The 26,554-nt window shown below is 33.3% G+C and overlaps 1 protein-coding gene across 1 annotated transcript in view; it reads right to left on the minus strand.

Moving 5' to 3' along the window:
• Positions 1 to 275: 275 nt before the first annotated feature.
• Positions 276 to 26,554, minus strand: part of sei (potassium voltage-gated channel seizure) — a 297,653-nt gene continuing 271,374 nt past the window's right edge. The window contains exons 7-13 of the mRNA XM_085951095.1: positions 25,412 to 25,602; positions 24,614 to 24,756; positions 22,449 to 22,642; positions 20,319 to 20,417; positions 20,093 to 20,234; positions 1,269 to 1,909; positions 276 to 684 (exon numbers count right to left, since the gene is read on the minus strand). Coding sequence (XP_085807221.1) covers positions 565 to 684; positions 1,269 to 1,909; positions 20,093 to 20,234; positions 20,319 to 20,417; positions 22,449 to 22,642; positions 24,614 to 24,756; positions 25,412 to 25,602 — 1,530 coding nt within the window. The 3' untranslated portion in view covers positions 276 to 564. The remainder of the gene's footprint in view (positions 685 to 1,268; positions 1,910 to 20,092; positions 20,235 to 20,318; positions 20,418 to 22,448; positions 22,643 to 24,613; positions 24,757 to 25,411; positions 25,603 to 26,554) is intronic.

Consider the following 26,554-nt stretch of genomic DNA (forward strand, 5'->3'; position numbering starts at 1 on the left):
ATCACAAACATTTCACTAGGATCTACCTAATAACATTTTCAGATTTCAGTTTTGTAACTAATCCGTGTTATGTTACAAGCTTGAAATAGAGAGATATTATTTACCAGTATGTTCTGCAATTTGATCAAAAAAAGCGGTTGAAATTCAGTCAACTCGAGGTAACATTTCTGTAACAAACTCTCTCAGCATTACAGATGTATTACAACGTTGTATTTGTAACAAATTATTCCATTGTTACGTCAAAACTTTCGTGATGTTACACGTGTCTCATTTTTGTAACAATCTCTCGTAGCGTTATAGATACTTTAAAACATTTTCGTAACAAATTCTTGCAGTGTTAACGTATAATAATAATAATTTTGGTAACAAATTACTATAGCAGTATTTAACATTTTTGTAACAAAGTTATGCGAATGTCACAAACTGTATTCTAAAACATTCTTTTGTAACATTTATATTCGAATGCGGCTTGCACGACTGTGTAATTCACCGCCGAGCGATGGTCACGATGGTTGTTCAAGCAGAGTGGTGGTGCGTGATGTGCATGTTGGGCACCGCACGCCACTATCTGTGGAAGGAGCGGCTGTGTGGAGGGGGCGGCAGGGCAGGGGCAGCGGTCGCCGGTGGAGGGGGCTCGCTGGCGGATCTCTGCACGGAACACGTGCGGGCCCCCTTATTTGGAAACTGAAATAATCAACGGACGCTAGTTTTATTTTTTATTTAGTAAATTTATCATAAAGGCGACTTGACCTGCTCGTTCTTTTTGCTTTCTTGATGAAAACGTGTATATCTTCCAAGCATGATTAAAAAACTAAAACATTTATTCATTTTATTTGACTCTTGAATGCTTAATTTTATGACAAAAAAATTATATAATATGGTAAATAGCCATAGCTGTTTTGTTATTTAAAACTAAATCGTAATAGTAAATGGTAATGCCAATTGGGAGGGCAATAACTATGTTCAATCAAATCGCTTCGGATATTGATATATTCCACTTATGTGAGGATGAGCTTAGGTGGATGCTATTTTATTAGTTTTTAAGATAGGGTCTATCAACCTAATTCACTCAGTGTACTTCCATAAACTTTTATTTTATTATGTAGTCATAATTATTACCCTGTATTTTTATTTCAATATTGTTAACATTTATTTTTATGTCATGTCATGAACGTTTTGAATATATAATGTGTCATATTTGTAGGTGTATGGAAGTCTATACTAGGCTTAAGATAAATAATTAAGATTGAAGAAATGACTTTACTTACCACGTCTCCCTCAGCCGGAACAACAATGGAACTGGACGTTGTAACGAATTCCGTCTCCGAAGACGCAATCGGACTCGTTTTCTCCAGGAGCGCTAGAATCCTCTTGACATCTGTAGCCAGACCTTTCTCCAGAGACCCTAACCTGATGGTGACCTCATCCAGGCGTTCGATTATCCCCGCTACGCAGTCAGCACCGCACCGACAAGTACTCGCGGTTACGTTCTGATACTGCGGAGAGACATCTTGGACAAGTATCGCCGTGTGACTAGCCCCTCTTGAAGTCTCGCTCTCGTAGTTCAGATTCTTTGAGTAGTTTCTTATGTGAGGTGGGCGGGAGATGTAGTCAAGATGACCGCCGTCTTCCGAAGACCGCGCTCTGGCTGCATGCAGTCTGTGAAGCGTATTGACTGAATGCGGCTGAGATCGTGACTGACTCAAACCTCCTGCAGCAGCGTTGTAATATACTCTGATATCTCCCCGGCCGACCGCGTCCGACGGCCGGAGGCTTAGACCGTGCTCGGGGATGTCTCTCGGGGATAGACCCGGAGGAGAAGGTGGGCAGTCTGTCAGAGGCCCTCCGACCGAGGACTGTCTTCTTACTCCAGCGCGGCGACCTCCTCCGGCTTGCGGCGTGGATTGAGCTTTAGTTTTAACAGACACATTAATTGAATTGATGTAATAATTATCAAAATATAATAACATAAATAAAAATGACAAGTAACACTATTGAACAGCACCAGAAAATCAAAATGGCAGAATTTATGATGCGTCAAAGATAATATATAATTCGTAATTCTGATACTAGTTGTCTCTAATATGTATTACACTCCACCTTAATTAGAAACACAAAAATAGCAGCTGCATTCCGGGGACATGATAGAACCGAACGCCTCCCTGTGATTCTCGGATAACTGCCATTATATCTATGAACATAGTGTATTTCGAACAATATAATTAAAATTTCTATTAGGTACTTCTAAAGCCATGTCAGATTTATTTAATGTAATTATCTGGTCCTTTCAATAGTACTACCAATAAACATACAGCTGTTAAAAATATTTTGCAGTTGGCGAGGGCGCCACCGTCTATGCGAACTGTCAAAATTACTATGAAGTGAAAGTGTAGTTCAAGATTTTGCCACCACTGCGTATTTACTTGTAACAGCATGTTTACAAAGACGTAAATAAATTGTAACATAACAACACCGTTTTAATACAAATTTATGTGAGAATTTCGTGTGATGTGTGTTGATTTATATTTACACATTTTATTGTAGTTTTAAAATGAGTAGATACATAATAGAGTGAGATGCAATGTGGTTGTAATACTTTTGCAGTGTAAATAAATATGTTAGTGTGTGTTTATATGTTTATACCAAAAGATTTGGACTCTAGATAGGAGGAGTCTTATGGCCCGAATACATTACTATCATGTCACGGACTCTCACGGGCTGTCACGCTGAGATAGAGATAGAAATGATGACGTAGAGGTAGCGAATTACTAGCTCTACCTCAATGTTTCTATCTTTATCTTAGCATGACCGTACGTGACGTTATGGTGATGTGTTCGTTATCTGGCCATTATATGCATTCCATATTAGGAATTTTGAAAGCAGTTCGATTTTCGAATCAAATCACTTATAATATTATGTATGGTTGTATTAGTAACACGTTCATTATTTTTCTTCTTCTATAGGCAGTCTTAGAGTCAGTGGTGGCTCGCATGTTGGTTTGAAGTCTGTTGCTTTGTTTATATAACCTATGCATTACCGGAGTAGTCCATTTTTTTTACCAAAACAAATAGACTTTGTTATTGTATTGCTTCATTTCAAAATTACTACATGCGTTATTTATATTTTAATTCTATTTAGGACACTGCTGTTTTGCACAGAAAATTATTTAAAAATCAGAGATGCTCAACCAGCAGACTGAATTAGTTATTTAATCAAAACATGTACCTATGATACAGTAGCGAAAGGTGGAGGTAGGGTGTTAAAATCCGCTATAAATAGTGCACATTAAACATTGTTAGTCATACATATTTGTTTTTATCGATACAATAATTTACAGGTGGCATTGGTTAGTTTTTAAAAATCTATTGAACCCTGCCTAAACCAAACCATAATAGTTTTGGAATACTTTGACTTCGACAAAATTGTGTACACTTTTCATTCATACTTTTTGTTTTCGTTGGATTAAGAATACATATTACACATATTGTTGGTTCATTTTTTTTTTTAAATTTCATTATGCCCTCCCTAAACCAAACTATAGCAGATAAAAAATATTATTCTATCTATAAAATATCCAAAGTTATGTATGATTTTTTCCGATCATGTCCGATCCTAATAGGATCATATGGACCTCCACAGAGTAGAGGTTTGTATTAACAGATTTTGTTTTTTTTTTTTACGAGAAATGGATGTCAGCCACTTGCTCAACCTATTAGGTCCATACCCTGACTCACACACAAATTGAAAAACAATATGTGTACTTGCCAAACCCAGGATTCGAACCTGGGACCCACGGCGTGATAGTCCAACGCTTAAGCCGTGGATGATTTAATTTGCATAATTTTAGATATTTTAAAGATAGATGAGTATTTTTTTACTATTATCTAGTATGGCTTGGTTTCGCAGGGCTTAATTGAATAATTTTCAAAACTAACCATCACCATCTGTAAATTGTCGTATTATGTCAATGAAAACGAATACGTATGACTGACAAAGTTTAGTGTGCACTATTTATGGTGGATCTTAACAGCCATCCTGTTCGCCACTGCTATGATATATATATATATATATATTATGTAATTTGATATATTATTATGTAAATTCTATAAATCGATTCATTCCTCCTCGGGTGTGTCACCCCTTGGATAACTGCTGCCCTTACGCAGAGCATAGTCTCCCTTCTCTCACGTGATGTCACTGGTCAATAGTGTATTTTGATGAGTTTAGTAATAAGTGGTGATCAAAGTATTGACTCTCGTTTATTATAAATATGTAAGCAACAATGAGATTGGACCACTTATTATGATAAGTACATATTATAGTAATGTAATTAATAATACTTGGTTGTAAATACAAAATGAGATGGCAGAATGTGGTGATGTTTTAATTAGATTACTTACGTAGGCAGAGTTATTTGTAATTTTATTTGATGTGTTAATTGTAATTAATGACAGTTAATTATTGTAATGTAATATAAAACAATTATTTTATGCATGTTTTAGTTCAGTGCGGCTCTGGCAAATATATGTCAGAACAATGTGTGAAGTTGTTATACAACATGAATATCCACTGTCAATGAAGCCAATTAAATGACAAGTCATTTAGTTATTCGACTATTTTTTTATTCAACGAATAATTCACAAGATTTAAGAATGGAACATTCTTTTTATTGAATATACCTACATAATTTGAAAACACTTCTGAGAAAATATATAACCAATAGATTTTTTAAAAATACGACACCCAGCAGGAATCGAGCCTGCGTCTCTCGGGATTCGTGCGCACACACATTGACCATAATGCTATAGACATCTTATCGTCACTGCTCTGGCAGAAGACACTAATTCGAAAAAATGACATTGAGTTAGTTATACCAAAATGTTCCTTATTTCAAACTTTACCGTCTGGAAACCTTCTTAATAAATAAACAGTCTTTATTTTAAAGTCATCCTTTTTACGATTACTTAATAAACTCACATGATAGACCATTTCAAACATTGTAACAACTTCAAAGTCAAATTACTCAAAACTAGTATTCTCCAGTTAGTGTGTTCTGCCAGAACAGAGACGTTATCTAATTGCAACAAATTTTAACTAATACCTCTTAAAATACTCTCTGAAGCGCTTTCTAAATAAATTGACAACTTTGATTTAAAATACAAAAGCCGATTGCCAATAGTAACTCAATTTAGAAAGTGCTTCAGAGAGTATTGTAAGAGCCATTAGATAAAAAATTTTCGAAATTAGATAAGATGCCAATAGCATTGTGATCGATGTGCGTGGGCGCTATTTCCGAGAGACACAGGTTCAAAGTGTTTTCAAATTATATATATTTAGTTATTTTTTACCAAATTTCATTTTTCTTGTTATCTATCTAGAACTTTAGTGTTAAATTTTGTACGTTATTATTTATTTATTGTCATTCATTACACATTTTTTTTTGTTATTTGAACATATTATAACAGTAGATAATATAAACACGGCCTAAAAGCAATAGTGTTTTTTTTAGCGAAAGGGTGCTGTATTGTCTTCAAATTACGTTGCATGTAGTGAACAATCAATAGTTAATTAAAAATATTGTAATTTAAAAATAAGCAAAATCCTGAAAGAAAATTTCGACATACCTGAGTGAATAAAAAATTTCGATTATGCTTCAAATACACTCTATGACGATCGGTCATATATATGTCGAAAAACCCGTTTCTTATGTTGGCGTCCTGTGTCACAGGGTGTCACAGAGTGTAAATACGATGTCATAGCTGTCATACAATATGTATGTATAAATATCGGAATGGCATAGATTTGATCATATACACTAAAACGCTCTTAGCATATATGTGCCCGATCGTCATATAGTCTATAAACATTTGCGAATATAAAATTTTGTAATAAGTACAATAAAAATGTCAGAAAGCATTTTAACTGCAGGGATGGTAATTAAAAAAGCGGCAATATTAATAAAATGGTTGCTTGTTGTAACAGTAATTGCTTTTATTATCATTTATTGATAATTTTCACAATTTATGGTAAGCATACTGAGAGAAATACGCATTGTCTATGGACAAAAAATATACAATTACTACCCATGATCTTTTAAAAGAATGGTGACATAACTCCAAAAATATTCAAATACTGTTCTATGGGTCAAGATTAAATTTATTTAAAATGTTGATTTCAATAAGATTCGATCGATGTAGGTACTGAAGATATAACATGAGTTAATTTCTAATTGGATGTTTTTTGTAGATGCCTCTACATAATATTCAACAAGAGTCGTTTTAAGTATCTCAGGTTGATGTTTTATGTATATTTCCCCACCCCCCCAGACCTATGTCCGATATAGTGGAGGTTTGTATTGACAGATTTTGTTTTTACGAGAAATGGATGTCAGCCATTTGCTCAACCTATTAGGTCAATAATCTGACTCATATACAAATTGAAAAACAATATGTGCAGGTACTTGACAGACTCAGGATTCGAACCTGGGACCGTCGACGCCATAGGCCGACGCTTAAGCCACGCGGCCATCGTCGGCCATTTTAAAACAAACTTTCAGGTATCACAACCGCTAAAACCGATGTATTTAGAAAAACAGCGTCTGTACACGTGCACGAATTTACTTAAAACACTAGTGTGTATTTTAAGCCATCGCGATAACAACTGTTTACACTTACAAGTGCTGACTGTCTCGCCAATCTTATTCATACGCGAGACGCGTTATTTTCATTGTATGGTACTATTTGACAGGTCATGAAAATCGGTTAACCTTAAAATGAGTCTCTGCGTGGTGTAGTTTGTTTTTTACCGGTAGGTCCGCCAGTATCGTTCTACTGCGCAGACATCGTACAGTGCAATTATTGTGCATTTGATCCATGCATGCAATCTTTGCCCGATAATAGGTACGTCGTGTAAACGGAGTATAATACAAAATTAACATCAAATAGAATTTATATTCAATTTCCATCAAGTCACTTCATTCGAAGCAATTATGACTTCACTTTACATTTTCGTAAATATAAGTAAATAAAATTATTTAAACCAAAACAATGTTTAGAAAAATATAATATTACTCTAATCGATTTAAGTTATGTACTATTCCATTTGAGTCGTTTTTTGCGACCCGGGTTTCGCCTTTCGGCATCTTCAGGCACTGTGTGCACTCACCAAAAGGCAAATAAACACTGACAGTGTAAATCCATTAGAATTTAAATTCAAATTCCATCAAGTACATTCGGTCGATAGTATTAATTTTTTTTTTTTTTTCCGACCATGTCCGATCCTGATGGGATCATATGGGCCTCCACAGAGTGGAGGTTTGTATTGACAGATTTTGTTTTTTTTACGAGAAATGGATGTCAGCCACTTGCTCAACCTATTAGGTCCATACCCTGACACACACAAATTGAAAAACAATATGTGTACTTGCCAGACCCAGGATTCGAACCTGGGACCCACGGCTTTATAGTCCAACGCTTATGCCACGCGGCCACCGTGTACTTTATTATTATGTACAACCGTTGTGACATGTCATATTGACTAGCCGTCGTAGTGGGCGAGGACTCTAAGGCAACACTGCTAACAGTTCATGGAGTTTTGCCACTGTACTTTTACATGAATTAGGTATATCAAACTACATACAATTTATAACACGTTCTTTATTTGAAATGGGTATAATATTGTGTTTATAATATATTCTCTCAGTATGCCTTTGTTTCTAAAATTAAATCCAGGAATATTGGGATATTAGTAATACAATAATAATAAAACTTTTGCTCATAATATATACATTTTTAATTTAATTACAATATGAAGATGCTGCTTTTACCACAAGAACAACTGAACTTGAAAATAAATATACAAAAATAATAAAACCAAATTAATAATAATTAAAAAAAAATACACTACCCAATAAGCACATCAAAATCACAATATATTCAATAAGCTTACATGGGTAACAAATGCACAGATAATGCACACATAATTATTGTTTTAAATTACCATATTATTATTATAGTAATCTATTCTTACCACCATATTCCACATATTTTAGATTGATAACAATTTTACAGAATACGGTGATAAAGTTGTCACAAAATGTTCAGTTATTCATTGGGATAAAACGTGAGATGTGCCATTGTCAAATGTGCCATATTTTATTCAATGAGGTTTCATGGTACACTTGTGCCATATTTTCTGAAGTAATAAAGAAAGTATTTGCTTATTATTTGATGAACTTAATATACTTTAGAATAGTTTCATATATTGAAATTTACTTTTGTTTAAAACCCAAAGTTTAATGGTGGTTTTGAATACCGGTTTCGCATACTACGCATTTCTGGGAATCACACCAGGAATCCGGTACGGTAGTTTTAAAAAATGAATTTAATATCATAAAAAATGGTTTTTATGAGTAAAATTAATATTTACACTTATTATATCGGAATTAGGTATTGTTGAATTGGCACTACAATCCAACGTTATAAATTTGTTCGACTATCAGTATTCGAATACTTTATAAGCCGACGTGTTACCGTTCGGCCATCTTGGGAGCATTAAAGGCCATTATACACGAGCAGATAAATTGCAGCAATTTACTCGCTATCCACAGCGCAATCAAATATAACATTGGTTTAAAAAAAGCTAGCCTGTCTACGCAAACGTTTTACCGGTTGCGGAAGGAGGCGTTTGGAAATCGGTCGGAACGCCTCGGTAGACGATATTGAACGGTTATCCCGCTGCATGGGTTACGTTACTTCATATCATTGCGTCATGATTAAATTAGTCGCATTGTGACGATCATATGTTGCAAACTTTTGCCAGTAACCCATGGCGTTTTACCATAGATAGTAATTATAATATTGGTCATAAAGCACCAGCGGTCGAAATGGAAAATTTTACAAACCGGAGCGGTCGATCATTTTCCGATATATTAATATAAATATTAACATAGGTAGTTATGTAATTTTTATAAAAATACGTGTGTTAGATTTTTTTATTATGGCCTATTTAGCTCAGATGTTCAAATTATTTTTGCAATGAGACGGAGCGGTAATTTTGTTGGCATGAATCGGAACGGCGCTCCGCTGCGATCCGGTCCATTTCAAGCCCTGTAAAAGCACTCTGGAACAAACATTGATTGAAATAAAAAATATTCGAAAAGCGCGAGATTCGAGTCTGAGACTCACAACTCTGACACGACCACGACGATCACAAATCTGCAGCAGGAGGCTCTGGCACACTAAACCTTGGGTTTGGCAGATTAATAATGGCTCATCTCACTCGATAAGCTCCATTTTGGGGGGATGTAAAGTACTCACAGTATGTGTTATGTAACGGCTGATGGGTTTTGTGGTGCAGGTCTGGGAAACTCCGTTTCAACTGGGCAAGCATGCCTTCAGGGTCAGTAATGGAAACAAAAGAAAAAACAAACTCGCACTCAGCAATGCACCGATGTCAGGTTGGCCAACTTTACATTTTTGTTTTGCTTTCTTGACACCCAAGATGTATAAGTATTTAAGACTCTTGATTTAGTAATGAAATAAATATAAGAATTTCATGAGACCATCAATTACGTACGTAGTGAGAAAATACCGCCACTGTTCTGGCAGAAGACACTAATTCGAAAAAATGACATATTGAGTTGGTACCAAAATGTTCCTTATTTCAAACTTTACCGTCTGAAAACCTTCTTCATAAATAAACAGTCTTTATTTTGAAGTCATCATTTTTACGATTATTTAATAAACTCACATGATAGACCATTATTTCAAACATTTTAAAAACTTCAAAGTCAAATTACTCAAAACTAGTATTCTCCAGTTAGTGTGTTCTGCCAGAACAGAGACGATACGATCTTCTGTAGTTATTAACCCTATTATCAGCACCGGATTTACGAAAGGGCTAAATATTCTACATTAAGATGAAGTAATTGCGCCCAAGTGAGTTAATGTCAAAAATCTTAAGGCTATACTTCAGGTGAGGCATGGTCTAAAAAGATCGTGACTACGCGACGCGCAGATTGTGCAAACGACGCGTGACGAACAAAACATAATTTGTCATAAAAATTCAACATGCGTCCATTTAATATTATGTTTATTGTTATATTAGTAATACTAATAAAATATTCATTGACATGTTTTCTTTTTCGAGTAAATGTAACGTTTTTTAGTCATCTTTACACGATTTAAGAATATATTACTCCGACGCCATCACAAAACAAATTGACATGCTCATAGCTCGACTATCGCTCTCCGATTGGCAACGAGTGCAAAATTACGTCCCACCTATTGTTGAAAATTATTTGCCGTTTCACTGATGTATGCCCTTAACAGATGTAAGTAGTCAATAGAATAGAATATTTAAAAAATTGCAACTATAAGCCGGCTCTCACATCAAAACTCGTCTCGCCTAAAACATGTCAAATACGTCGATGTGACGTCATCGTCATTCCCAAAACACTCGTTGCTAAACGGAGCTCCGCAGATTGGTCGAATGCGACTTTTTCGTTTGAAAAAAACATCTGCTGTTGCAATCGACAAGTTGCATCCTTCTCGGGGTCCGAGTCGAAGAGTCGAAGTCACATACAAACACCTACGAATTGGTCATTCCTATACGGGCTCGCCGATCACCGCATTCAAATATCTATACGTTTCGAAGGCTACGCGCGACTGTCGCTAGTGTTGCTTGTGAAGACCGCGTACATCTACGCGGTCTTCACAAGCAACACTGGATCTCACCTCTCGGAAGGTTTGTTTTGATATGAGAGTCGGCTTAGTCGTCATCATCAGCCGGAGTCGATCGTCAGCGTCTATCAGTCCCTAGTTCTTAGTTGCCATGTAAATCCACCTAACTTTATTAGGTCGCATATCCAGCGTGTTTTAGGGCGTCCCTGTGAGCGTTTAGTGCTTCTTGGGTAACACTGTATGACAGCGTTTGTCTAGTGGTTGTCCCATTACCATTTCATCTGCTTAGCGACGTAATGAAGTAATGTTTAAATCAGGAACCACAGTAGTTTTCAGATAGATTATGACACGTAAAATCATGTTAGCCCAGATCCCTTCAAGTATAAGCCCAACCCTGTACAATGTGACAACGTTGATCACAAAATATTTAACCCCACAATCTAAATTTCATCACATTTTCTAACCCCAACATTCGTTAAAAAATAAATACATTGCAAATGATCGATTTCCATAGGTATAATGTTCTTACACATTTTCTACAGCATCCCCTTTGTCACAAATTATTAAAATATATCAGACCGTCTCCACCAAATTACGGTATGACGCTGTATATGGACGACCCTTAATTAGGTACTTACATACTCTATTTTTATTATTATAAAATATTTGAAAGTAGCTACTTGCTAAAAAACAAAAAAAATGTGTTATTTATTTAACTGGAATTAACAGGAAACGAAGCATATTAAAATGATGTACCACAATATTTTACGTAGTTAAATTGTTAAAAAACATAGATAATATAAACCTAAAGACTAGCGAATATTATTTTCCTCTTTAAAATAAAAAAAGTCCATATTCGGTGATAAAAAACACATAACTCTGCATTTTTTTTAGTTTTCAAATGCATTGCTAATGTAATGTATTAAAACATAATCAAACTAATTGTTCTTTTGTTTAAAAATATACAGTAGGTAATTAGTTCATATTATATCCATTGAAAACAATAATTTACAAATTATATTACGACTTACGACACCCCATATTAAAAAAATAATTGGCGCCCCTGTTTGGAAACCGCTGTGTTAATAGCAGGGGCGAAATTAAAATTATTTTTTTAGCTTGATTCAATATTTGTTCAGCTTTAATTTGATGTAGTTATCGATTGATAGTGTAGGATAAGTATCTACAAGTCGAGTCAGGCAAGATTTCGTTAACATCGAAATAAGGACCTGAACCGCCCCACAAAAAGCCCCGCGCTGTTGTGAACTTTTTTTTTATCAATAAATAGATTGAAGGCTACATTCATGCCAAATTTCAGCTCTCTAACACTGAAGACCAACACGTGTAAAAACTTTATTATACTATAATACGAGTAGATTTTATCGATAACGTGAAAAATGTGTTCAACATTACTGAAGAATTTGGAATTACTTCAAATAATATGAATCAATAAAAAAAAAGACCAACCATGTCCGATCCTAATAGGATCATATGGGCCTCCACACAGTAGAGGTTTGTATTAACAGAGTTTTTTGTTTTTACGAGAAATAGATGTCAGCCACTTGCTCAACCTACTAGGTCCATACCCTGGCTCACACATAAATTGAAAAACAATATGTGTATTTGCCAGACCCAGGATTCGAACCTGGGACCCACGGCGTGATAGTCCATGCTTAAGCCGCGCGGCCACCGTGGGTGTCAACATAAATAGTGCACACTTATTTTGTTTTTATTGAATCAATATCTACTGTTATCTTGGTAGCAATTATCTTATTATCACAATCGGCGATACATTATTTCTAATTATAATTGAATGAGTGAAAAGATTCAGTTATATTTAAGAAATTAAAAACAATAAATAATTGCAGTTATTATATATACATTTTTTTTATTTTCTATGGAGGGCCCAATTTGTATTGCGAGTAGATCCCCTGACTGGTTAAATCCGATCCTAATTTTATTATCATTCCCTTTTAAAATACGTTTTTTTTATTGAAGCAATCAGAACATCCTTTAAGGAGTTCTCCAATTCCATAGGTAATATATCATAGATCAAGGTGATCTACCAAGGGCCTAATCATAGTCCATTTAAATAAAGGTTCCTTTTATAATACAGTTGCAGAATTACAGAAATTTCAATTTAATAAACAGTTTTGAAATATTGTAAGAACAGCATTTTCACATTTTTCAAACTATATTACTAAAGATTTCACTATTTTTGCAGGGAAATTCTAACATACTACCTACTTCGTAATCAATAAAAAATGATATATATATACAATATATATTATGATATGTCGTATTCAGGCAGTTTATTATCCCAGGATTTTTTTAGAATTATTAATAACCATGTCCTTGATTTTTTGTACAAGGTGGTTGTTAGTAATTTTGAACAATCACAAACACCCAGGCTTTGAGAAAAACACATAAATATTGTGTCCTCACTGGGTCGAACCTAGAACTCTCGGGTGTTAGGCGAGCGCCTTACGTATATCCCGGGAAGTTAAATATCAGGCGAGATATTTTTTAACACAATCGTGCATGATAGCATTAACCGCGAGCTGTCAAATGTCGTTCAGTAACACAGTTAACACGTCTTACTCATTAGAATTAAGTAAGACATGTTAACTGTGTTTAAAAAATATTGTAAATAACCGCATTGTTTATGGAATTAACCGCGAGCTGTCAAATGTCGTTCACTAACACAGTTAACACGTCTCACTCATTAGAATCAAGTAAGACATGTTTACTGTGTTTAAAAAATATTTTAAATAACCGCATTGTTTATGGAATTGCTCCAAGTGATATCCGTGCTATTTTTGAGTAATAAAAATAACGGAAACCGTGTTAACTATTTAGAATAACCCTGCTGTGCGCACTTAGAGTAGGGGTAAATTCACTCATAATTAGCGACATTGAAGGCGATATTGTCCTGGATTTAGAAGCGTGTCTAATATTAGGATTATTAGTGAGTCATATTGTAAAACTTTAAAAATAATATACCTTCCCGACCGTAACTCCATTTTTATATGAATGTGAGTTAAGACTTTTCATTTTTTTTTATGAAGGCACACAATTTTAATTCTTCTATAATGTGACCTGAAATACTTTTATACTAATACGAAAGGTAATTTACCGTTTTCACCGCAAAGTGGACCAAACGTGGCTTTACATAGTGGGGTAATATTATGTGAGCGTTATAATTTCGTGGAGTTGCCGCCAAAAGTTGGTAAGTCAATAATTTAGATATTTAGAGTTAACAACGAAATATGTGTCTATATATTCAGAAAAATATTCAAAGTCATCCGATATATTATAGACATGGCCCCCACAAGGGGGGCTGAAAGGGCTCTAGCCTGGGGGCCCGGCGAGGCGAGTCGACCAGATAAGTGAGATAAACACACATCACAAATTTGCTTTAATAGTAAAATAAAAAATCATTAAAAAAATATGTTATTATTTAAAATTATGTGGTTGTACAACACAATTTTGAACTATGTATCGATAAAACTCCATAATTCAAATGGAAGTATTAAAATATACAAAAAACATTAAATATAGGTACACATTAATTTTACCGCGTACACCATTTAGAAAACGTTACTGTAGAGCGTCACACTGCCTTTATACTTAGCGATGGGTAGGGGGACCCGCCAAATATCCTAGCCTGGGGGTCCGCTTTAGGGTGCTGGGGCCATGATTATAGACATGCATTTAAAGCACAAATAAATTATTATTATGCCTGATTTTAGAGGACATGACGCCTAACTTCAAATTTGAATTACTCCATAACATGATTTCGAGACTTATCAACTTTTGGCAGTACCCCATGAATATTATGATTGCTTAAGAAATTGTAATAATAATTATCAAATCAAGAGTCTTGTTTACATCTCTGGTGTTGATTTTTTTTTGTAATAAATCAGCCTTAAACTGTTAACAAAAGCTAAAAAACACACGAAAAATTGTGTAGCAATTAAAAAATACTTTTTTTTTGTTGTTCGTTTTCGTCTGACATAAGTTTGATTAAAGCCTGAATGCAAAATACTTCTGAAAATCAAAATGTAATTTTACAAAGTTCAAAATAATAATAAAAAAAACCAAGATGGAATTTCAACAGTAACAATAATAATAATAATTAAAATTAATATTAATCTAAAATTCTAATAGTCAAGATTGTGAATGAGAGAGACAGAAAGAGTTATAAGGCATATTTATTTTTTATTTTTATGAAGACAGTTATAAAGGGTATGCTATTAGTATGGTATCGTTAGTGAAATCTCATTTTTTTATTATGACATGTCGTAAATATTACCGCTAATTTATTTCCAATTTAATTATTGTATTACCAGTTTTTTGTACCGTCAATTTTGGCACACCCTGTAATAAATATTCGTAAAAATATAACACATTAAAATTTCATCAATTTGTTATTCGTAAATGAACCATTACTTATTGAAATAAGTAAGTATGTACATATAGTGGAATAATACTTTTTCAGGTAAACGATATAGTCATCGGCCATGTATTTTTTTAAATATTGAAAATATTAGTTCTTTTAAAACCGACTACTAAATTAATTTTATTCGTCAGATTAATAACATATTAACGTGTGTAATAATAAAAAATAATGAGATGTCATTTTTAACGATTAGCTGAAACAGTTCTAAATTTTGGAAGTCTGTAAAAATACATAGTCAGAATGTCTGCTTAGAGTTCCCGTGCAGGAAAATAAATTTTGAAATAACTAATTTAAATTCTAGAAGAAGATTTTTTTCTTTTTTTTTCGCCTGGTTAAGCGCAGCAAAAATGCCAGCATTCAATATTAATATTAATAAGAATTGTTTTTTTCCTATACTAAGGCATCCAATACCATGCACATGTCAAGATTTTGAAAAATTCCAATGTTTACTCTAAGATTTCATTCTTTAAATATATGGTAATAGACTGGTGAAAAATCAATTTCGTATTATTTTACAAACACCTGTCAGAAGAATGATGACATATAAACATTGATCATAATATTATGAAGTTTACTGTACAATGAAATCATTTATACGTGACCATGAATGGTTGTATGATTTTTTGTGGAAGAGAGGATGGGTTGGTAAAATTTTTTGATAACCATTTTATATAATATTTTTTTTTGACTATGTCTGTTCCTAAGAAGATCATAATATTGGCATTCACGAGTAGGAGTTTGTATTAACAGATTTTTATCTTTACGAGAAATGAATGTTAGCCACTTTTAATCTATTACATCAATACTCTAACTATTTGCTAGTACCAGGATTCGAACCTGAGACCCGCGATATTATAAGCCAACGCGTTAGCCGCTTTTTTACTTACGTTAAATTTATTCTTTCATTGATTATTATTACATGACGTTTAATGCATGTAAAATATACCTAATGCATTGTATCATATTTTATGTGTATACATTATGTATTTAAATACTGAAATAAACATTTGATTTATAGTCTTGAGATATGTATAAATTTCGAAAAGGTAAGTCTTTAAAAAAATAGATTTTAAAGTAGCTTACTTATTGAACTACTGATTATAAATAATTATAATTCAATATAATATGATAAAAATTTTATGAATCAGGCATACTGTAATATACCTAATCTATTTATCTACTTATACATTATATTTAATGTCGACAAGGCTTGTCATCGATTATACTTGTAAAATATTAAGATGAATTATATTATAGGATGTCTTATTTCTAGCGTTTCTATGTTGGGCTTAATTTGAATATGCTGGGTTATTATTTTGGGTAAATGATGCAGCTATTGAACATATAAAAATTATAACAATGAAACAGTTAATATTTTTTTTTATACACAAATGGGATTTTCATCAAAATTATTGAATGTTAAATAACTTAAATTGAGGGAATATTAAGTATAATAGGTATAGTATGAATTTGTATTGTTAAATGATAATATAAAACGATGTCTTTGTTAAATCTTATGAGTGGTTTAGGATTTTGTTGAGTTCTGCCAATATTTTTTTGTGGTCTGTAAAAACTAAATCTGTATTGCGAGTCTAAGCGGAGTTTTATCAAAAGTTAGATGGAATATGCTTAGTTGGATAGTGTTAATTACCCTTTTTTCACTTTTATATCATGTATAATGATTTTGTGGATTGTACAGTAAACTATATGTAGGTAACATAGATCTACACATCAAGCATATCGCACACACAACACAAACATTCATTTTTTTAAACTGTGTAAAAAAAACCTTGTTGAAAATTATATTAAATTAAATAAAAACAAAAAAATTGTAATATGTTTATATTATTTATTTTGCAGAAGAAAATGGCAAATCCGAAAATATCATAGGTACCCAATGCAAAAGGTTTTAAATATTATATTTTTTCTTTATTGGCGTCCAGAAATTGTCAATTCTTGATGGGAAGACATTGTATTAATTTAACAAAACACTCATATGAACATATTGATAGTGTTCGATTAAAGCGAACTACATCGGTCCAGATGTTTCGTACGTAAAGTGGAATTAGTACTATAATATATAATATTGTGTTATAATTTTGATTGATGAACTTAAATATTCGCAGAAAAATGTTGCATCAATTAATTGAAGGTTTTTATTGCCATGCTAGAAATTTAAATAATAATATATTGGTTTTAGAGATGAATCCAATTATTATCATGAAGGAAATAAACGAGTCTTTTCTTTTTTTTCTTCTGTGTATATATCAGTGGCGAATGGTGAAGGTAGACTTTTAAGATCCTTCACAAATTAATAGTGCACATTAAACTTTGTTAGTCATACATATTTATTTTTATTGAACTAAGACTACAATTTACAGATGGCGTTGGTTAGTTTTTAAAAGCAATTAAACCCTCCTAAGCCAAACCATAATAGTTTTGGTAAAATTTGGGCGATATAACAAAATTTTACATATTTTTTCATTCATCATTATTTGTTTTCGTTGGATTAAGAATACATATTGCATATTATATTGTTGGTTCTTTTGTTTAAATTCATTCAAATTCAAATTTACTATGACAGTAGCTTCCTATTATTTTAGGTTATATGGATACTACCCGTGGTTTTATCCACCGCCTAACCAAACTATAATAAATAAATCATATTATTCTATCTATAAAATATTCAGAGTTATGTATGATTTAAGTGCATAATTTTAGATATTTTATAGACAGACGAATATTTTTTGAATATTATCTATTATGGCTTGGTTTTCGCAGAATTAAATTAAATTTTAAGAACTAACCAACACCATCTGTAAAATTGTAGTATTATTTCAATGAAAACAAATACGTATGACTGACAAAGTTTATTGTGCACTATTCATGGTGGATCTAAACAGCCTACCTCCACCCTTCACCATTGGTATATATCGACAACTATTGTTAATTCTTCTTGCTATATACGGCGACCGCTTCATCAGAAAGTGCCACCATTTAAAAAAAAAATGATGCAATTTATTGCTTTGGATTTTTTTTTTCAAGGGGTGCTCAGAAACTGTCAGTGTCACCGTCACTGCTAACGAAATAAGACAAGAGATCAATCGGGTGATTGAAAGAGAGAGAGAGATACAGTTTGTCAATACGGTGTTTTAAAGTATACTTCCAAATATCTGGAATATAAATATTTCTTGGGAATTATCTTATTTTATAAGGATAGCAATCACTTTTATATTGATATGAGGCTAACAAATATTTGAAAGTTGAAACGATATAAATAAATAAATAAAATTTTCTTTCAAAGAACAATCAAGCAGTAATTAAGTTTTTCAATCTCATACACATTTAACAACATTCAAGGCTCTGCAAAATTGGGACATAGTCGTGGAGAAATGGAAAGATAACAATTTTGCAAAATTTATCGTTGTGTGAATTTTAGTCGTAAATCTCATTAAATCATGTTTGGTTTATCAATTGAGTGGATTTTACTATGCAGAATTACATTTTATTTAAGTATAATATAAAAAATATATTCATTAAATTTGTTATTTCGTCAATAGATAATTTAATTTTTACACAAGACAATGTTGAAAATTGAAATACTGAGCCAGCCAAAATATATATTATTTAAAAAACTAATTTGTGTAATTTAATATTGTGATGATTGGTTTATTTTTAATGATATAAAACCATTTTTTTAATATAATATGGGTAATAACCGTTTCACCGATTGAAGAAAAAATATAAAAAAAACAAGCTGGACATATAATTAAATTCTGTATTCATATGTTTTAATGAGATTTAAAACTTGGTAAATCAAAATATCAAGACAGACACAAAAAACCAGGACTTTGTTTAACAGCAAAGTAGTTAGTGAATTTAGGAGTGAATAGGATGGAAGAACGGAAAGCAAAACAAACCAAATATAATAATATTGTTATAAAATTCAAAATTGGAACAATGGAATTGATATAAGTAAGTACGTAATACTATTTTAGATGTTTTTAAATAAATAATTTCAAATATTTCATTCAATTAATTGTCAATTTTAGATGAATTATTATTTCATTAAACCTTTAATGATTACGTTAAAAAATATTTAACTAAATTTACAGTGCCAATGAAACACTTAATAACGTAGGAAGCTGAGAGAGATTTGAAACACAAATAATATTATAAAATTTATATTTGATTATTCTGAGAGTATAGGATGAAATTTGGTAAAAAAATAGTAAGTATAGATATGTTTCATTGGAATAAACATAAATTAAAATTGTATTGCAAGGAGAGTGAAAGAGAGCGTAACTAGATAATTTAGTGACGGAAAGATTGAATTTGAAATACGAAGAACTATTTTTGTTCTACATCGTAGATGTACATTGTTATTGTATTTTATGATAAAAGAGAGGTAAAATACAATTAGTTATGCTTTGCTATAGGGATTAGAAAGTAGAGAAATGTTTTAGTAAAGTGAATTAGTGAGGTATTCAAATAGAGTTAAGACATATAATTAATTTTTGGAGAAGGGAGAATTGAAACACAAATGGGAGTAGTTAATTTTTAAGTATAAATTTTTGGTGTTAACTGAAATATTGGCAGAGATAACTGATATTTTTGTGAAGTGAGTTATTGAAAAATAAAAAATATTTTAATTAAACACAATTAAAGATAGCCGAAACACAAAAAAACACACACGAAAGCTTCTTATATGGGAATTGATTTAACGTGTAAAACAAAATATTCGTTTTATAAATAGATTATTATAAATTAGTGAAGTGAGACGTTGAAGAAAAATCTTCTTTAACAGTGACACAACTTTAAAAAATAGGATTGCTATAGGAACATAAATTAAAAGTATCAACGAAATATTGGCTGAGGGGATAACGTTTAAGTGAGGTGAAGTGATGTGAGATTTCACGGTGAGTAATTATCTGGTGTTTTTGCTCACCGGTTATCGACTGAAGAGTCGTGCTTCTCTGCTTCTCCTGTCCAAACTGAAGATTCATGGGGGTCACGTCCTGGCCCGCCTTGTCAGGGCAGAATTCCAGGATTCCCCGACCCGATTCTGACTCGTCACTACTGTTCGAGTCCTGGCGATTTGATTGGTGGAATTATGATATTATTTAATTTAATTGGTAATTATTATTTAGTTAAAATATTTGTCTATTGTTTACCTGTCTATCAGCTAAACTGTCTCCTCTACTGTGAGCTGGCCTTCCTTCTTTGGGAGCCCTGACTCTTCGTTGACGTCCCAAAACTCCCGGCTGTTGGTCCTAAGTATCAGATAATACAATTAGTTATCTTCTGGCATTCAACACTATATTATACGAAACGACATGATTTTATAGATTCTTAAGGTTGTCGTACATTTGGATGGATTTTTTTTTATCGTAAGGAGCATCAAAGTTTGTCAGTGAGTCAGGCCTCTGCTTCACAAAACACAGTGAATTTCTTACAGCAGATAAATTATAATATTACATCACCACCGTTGACAGACAAACAGAACATTGACAAAACAGAACAACGATAAATATAACTATGACCTTCCAGGAAAAATATAAATTTAATAATGAAATTGTCCTATCTCTATTATGTGATAGATTTTTAATAGCACAGATTTTCAATACGCCATAATAAATCAAATTATATACCTAATTTCTGCATCCCTAATCGCTAGAAAGCCTCAAATAAACGGGACATAACTCGGTGTTGCCAGCAAGCTTGGATATATCATCTTAATCAATATAATATGTTCAAAATGATTGGGTGACTAGGTACCTACAATGAAATAATGACCAAAACCTAATCTAACATAACCTAACCTAAATAGATTTCACAAAAATTAATGTTTCATTTTTCCCTTGGCTGTTCTGTTTTGTCACTGTTCTGTTTTGTCATGTTCTGTTTTGTCCGGTCACCGACTTATTTATACCAGGACACTCGCATTTAAAAAGTGGATACATTAGCAGAATAGGTCAAAATGGTAACACAAATATGTAGACAGAGTTAATTTTTCACCTCCGACGGGAGATGAAGGAGCTATAAGTACTCCCTACTGATTGTGAATTAAAAAAGGCTGATATCGTCTTGCTGGGTTCTTCTTCTTCTACATATTGACGACACGGATATTTGCAGAGAGAAGCGGTGTAATTTATTTTCCAGAATACTTGAATACAGGTTACAGTGTACCTATAGGGGAAACTCCGATAGAGTTAGTGTATTAATTTAAAAACCTCCATTAAACGAACTCTTTACTCATCGTTGCGTATGTACTCAGATTAATAATATAAAGAGAGTGGCAATTGTTCGACAAAATGAACCGTGTTTCTTGCATATTATAGCGCACAATAGAACCCCAATTTTATTGTAATTAACTTAACCATGAAACGTTTTACCAACATGTTGCTTCGCAGTATGGCTACCAAATTTAAGCACAACATAGTTAACCATATTTTATACTCAATTAACTAAAAATAATTATTGGTAACTTTATATTTAACACAAAAACAATAAATTTCAGCAACACGTGCTCGCAGTTTTTAAATGAATGTAATCATTGAAATAAATATTTACCGGCGACGTTTCCAAAAAATATTTTATTCAGCCGTAGATATTCTATCTCAGTCTAATGCATATTACGGATATATAAGCGTGCCGAATTCTTTCTCACTCGCACTTATGGTTCGTTTTTGTTCAGGCCTTGCGTATGTACTAGAGGTGATTTGGAAATACTCTCAATAGTTTGTGAACTCAAGTCTCGGCATGAAACCACCCATACTCAGTACGTGTGGCCCAATAAACTTATTTGAACGCATACGATGTGATCATCGCGATTCACTAGTCGATGTTGGTAGACTTTCAATACTATTTAGATTAAATGCGCGCGAGCGAGATAACATAATACACGTATGTCGAGCCGTGATACACTCAACTATCATTGGCATCATTGCTCTCTCTTTTTCCCCAGTTGTAAAGTTGCTATAGTGAAGGACAGAAGTGGTGACAAGTTCGCGTGACGCCAAACGCTCTATATAATATTCCAAATACTAGTAAGTATGTTGGAACAAGTTTCGATACCAAGTATTTTTTTTATACTTATAGTATACTTAGTCTTCAAAATCGACTGGTTATCCCACCTCTGGTATATACCGAAATATAATCGAGTCCGGAGACATATTAATGAATGTCTCAACCTACTTGCATAAGGGGATGAGAAGCGCTTCTACGCATATTCATGGTTATGCCAGTTTGACAATAGGAAATTGTATTATTTTATTTAAATGTCCTTCAGTGCTTAAACTTACATCTCTGAGATCAAAAGTGAGGTCCAGATTCCTGGTGAAGTTGTGACAGAACTCTGGATACAGCTCCAGAACGTCTGTGAGATCGTCTCTGAGGACACGGTGAAGGTCGCAGTACGTGAGAGCTCTCACGCGACATGCCGATCTGCCCATCGTGAGATGCAAGCACGGATTCTCTCCGAAAATATCGTCCTTACCTGAAAATTCAGGCAAATAATCATGATTATTTTAATAAAGATATATTTTTTTCAATTTTTCCATTAGCTATGTCTACATTATTTGATGACTTCATCTTCGACTATTTAATCCTGGTTTTAACACAGAGTAGTTTTGGGCATGCTTTAGGTTGAAAGCGTGTTAAGCGCGAACCAAATTGAGGTGCATGTTGCGGACTATCACGTGACGTCACAGTAAGCTGCCGCTACGAGAAAAAGGTGTGTAATGACGTTTTTCTTGGTGTTTAAAATGTTATCAGACTGATGCTCCTATCCCGTAGCACATTTTGAACCTTTAAACGAACATTGTCAGTTGGCAAAATCTGCCGAAATCACTAAAACAACAATGAGGTTACCTCACGTTGAACTGCACTGCATCGACACCTGCATGACGTTTTGAATGTTTTCATCATATTCCACACGCCTACACTTTTCGAATGTCATGTCAAAATCACGTTTTTTTTATTTTTAGCGGTTAGCACTATGTATTTTCGAAAAAAAACGGTGTTTATTATCTATGGTCTGCAGGTTGGCTTCGGTCCAAAATATTTCAACGTACGCACACGTAGAAACTGTTAAAATTAATTGAAATTAGCATGAATAATTATTAATTATAATTCAAATTACTAATACATTATAGTAGGCACTCTTCATCAGTGTCATTCTTCAGTGAATTTACAGAGATGGTGATGGTTCTAAATATTCTGCAAAATGACAGAACCATAGTCAAAACTTGTCGCCGCGACAGCGTGACAGTAGGCAACATGCAGCATGACAAGCACCTCAATTTGATTCGCGCTTTACGCACCGCGTCAATTGTTTACACTTGTGCTTCAAATAGTTTTCACCCTTTCCACGGAAAGTAGTGTTGTCATATTTTTATAATGCTGATTTTAATACAACGACAAAACTATAGTACACAGAATATTTCTCGTTTTAAATCCTTAAAAATAATAGTATTTTTGGTTTATTTGGCGTAACATTACAGTATAATATAATATTATATATATTTTTATATATAATATAGTATAATTCAGTTGGCAGCACTGACGTGATGTTGAAAATATGTTCATCACTGAGTTACGTGTACTTCTGTCGAACAAGAACTTTTTGTTCACGTGCTAAAACTGTGAACTAATAATCCCGGTACTATTAAGTTATCAGGAATACAGCGGAAAACACATTTTGAAAGTAGCCGATAAACTGGATTATTTGTTAGGTTGACCTAGCCAAACCTAACCTAACCCAACCTAACCTAACCTAATCCAAACTAACAAATAATCCATTATATCGGGTATTTTCAAAATGTGTTTTCCGCTGTATTCCTGATAACCGAACAGTACCATAATCCCCCCAGTGCAGCTAATCGCACTTTCGTTTTCAAATGAGGATTTAATTTTACGCTCCCGTGGTGTAAAGATCTGTCAATGTACGTAATTTGAAGCTTTTTATAATAAAAACATGTCTCAAATGGTCAGGAGTGATGTTAGAATTATTAATAGTAAAATTTTGAATTATTGCGAAGAAGAATGCGCAATAAATGCGCTGGCTACGCATACACCGCGATGTGTTCATCTAGTGAACGAAACAATGTCCGAATGTAGACAGGACTATACGATGTTAAAACGTGGACTTTATCAGCTCGCTTTTAATGATTAGGGGCAGTAATTTGTTGGAAGAATTTTAAAACAATAACTTTTAAAATTATAACCATTTGCCACCACAGTGTAGATCAGGGGTAGTCAAACCGCTCACTAGTGGGCGTTCCATTTATAGATTTTCATTATGATTATTTTCTTTATAAATCACCATTACTGTGGAACCGGTGGGCGGTTAGAAAATTTTACTACAGACAAAAATACAAAAGTGGGCGGAAGGTATAAAAGGGTTGACGACCCCTGGTGTAGATTATTTAAATAATATATTAATTACTATTGATTTAGTTGGACTTACCTAAAATTGCCATAACTATATCGTCTCTAACGATTTCTATGGATCCCCTAGCTATGAAGTATAGAGAACATAAGGCGTCTCCCCGGTGAACCAGCGTTTCTCCAGGAGGGGCGTGCGTAGTCCGAAAACGCAGGGAGAGAGCTCTGTAATAAATAAACACAGAATGAAGTACTGAGAAGAAACCGTAGTAAAATTCGACGCTGTATCAGTCACAGCGTTATTACAAGAACAATCTGCACGCTGCAGGTGCCCTCGTAGACCAGTGCGTAAGGTGCTTGCCTTTCGTCCGGGCCCCGAGTTTTATTCTCGATGAGGTCGCAATATATTATTCAATTACGGATTCTTTCCTTATGATAATAACATACATTTTCCAACTAGTTTTTTTCTGGGTATGCTATCAATGCAATCCTTGTCCAGCCGAAGACTGATTGCTCTTTTAAAGCATTTCTTTATGCCACGTACTCTATCTTGCTCTAAAAATTAATACAGCAAAGAGAGGGGCTGTTAAAAAATAGCACGCTTTGACAGTTCCCACAGTTGAGTTATTGTAATAATTAACTGCTTGAATACATGAAGTGGTAAATGTGACAATATGTAGCGTTTTTGTATGTTAAGTGATATTATGTTAGAATAGCCTCGCAGCTGTATATTATTTAATAGTTAATTTTATTGTAATTAGGTAGGATGCATTGGTAAAGAACATTGGCTATTTTATTTCGAGAATTTTTTCTGATAATATTATACAAATTTTGTCGATTTAATCGTTCGGTGGCTGAATACATTTTCTGATAATTATACCTGAGGCACCCTGGACTAGCGCCGTCGAAGGCACCACACTTGGTGAGCAGGTTCCGGTTCAGATGGAGACATATATCCGCCTGTAGGCATTCTGGAAACCCCTTCAGCACGCTACTCGTATCAATACCGTTCGTGTATGCCCACGCATGCTGGAAATACTCCTCTAGTCGCTGCCTCAAGGGGTTAGGGATCTGGAAGAATCAAAAGCGGGTTTTCATTTTATTGTGTTAAATGTCAATCTATGATGGAACAGCATTGTATTATGTATTGATTCATTTAATAAAACGCAATTTATTTAGTATATATTCTACTTTTATTATTTAATAAATGTGGACCGGTTTCGTCCGCCTCAGAGGGACATTATGAACTGAATAATATTTATAAAACAGGTAATTTACCAACACAAATTCAAAAAAAATTACACAAATAATCTACCAATACATAGTATTATAATTCCAATAGTACTTTGTCACTAACAATTATTTATGTCGCCTTTTTAAATTTGTGTTGGTAAATACCTGTTTTATAAATATTATTCAGTTGAAAATATCCCTCTGAGGAGGACGAAACCGGCCCAGATTTATTAAATTTAATAATAAACAATTACAAAATAAAAAGAAATTTTTATATACAACGTTTTTAAATTTTCTGTTGAGTTATATAAACACGACTTGACTAGCTTAAACGATCAAAAAATTTGTACTTGATAGAAATAATACTGAAATGTAATATTGTTTTTCATATTAACGCACGCATATATTAATAATTTAGTTGCTAGGACCCCAGACCAGCAACCAATGATGGTGTCGAAATAACTTTTCATAAAAACAGAATTAATTGAAAATGAATTCAATTCTACTTAAAGATGGCTAAAAGTATTACAAAAATGCATTGTTATCGTGTTTTGATATATTCTAAAAGTTTCAAATGTCTAGCTAGTCGGAAAGTTAGTTAAAAATCGATTGCAAGATTTGTACTAGACAAACAACCACCGGAAAAAAAATACGAGCTAAGAAAACGTGGTAAAATAAAAATGAAATAGTCGCATTGATACGTTTTTAAGTTGATATGACCCACTGTGTATTGTGGCGAATTGCTGACTGCAGTATTAATTATTTATCTCAACGAATAAATAAACAAACG

This window comes from Rhyacophila brunnea, unplaced genomic scaffold, assembly GCF_057557595.1.
Source record: "Rhyacophila brunnea isolate RB1 unplaced genomic scaffold, BYU_Rbru_1.0 scaffold_24, whole genome shotgun sequence".
Taxonomy (NCBI): Eukaryota; Metazoa; Arthropoda; class Insecta; order Trichoptera; family Rhyacophilidae; genus Rhyacophila; species Rhyacophila brunnea.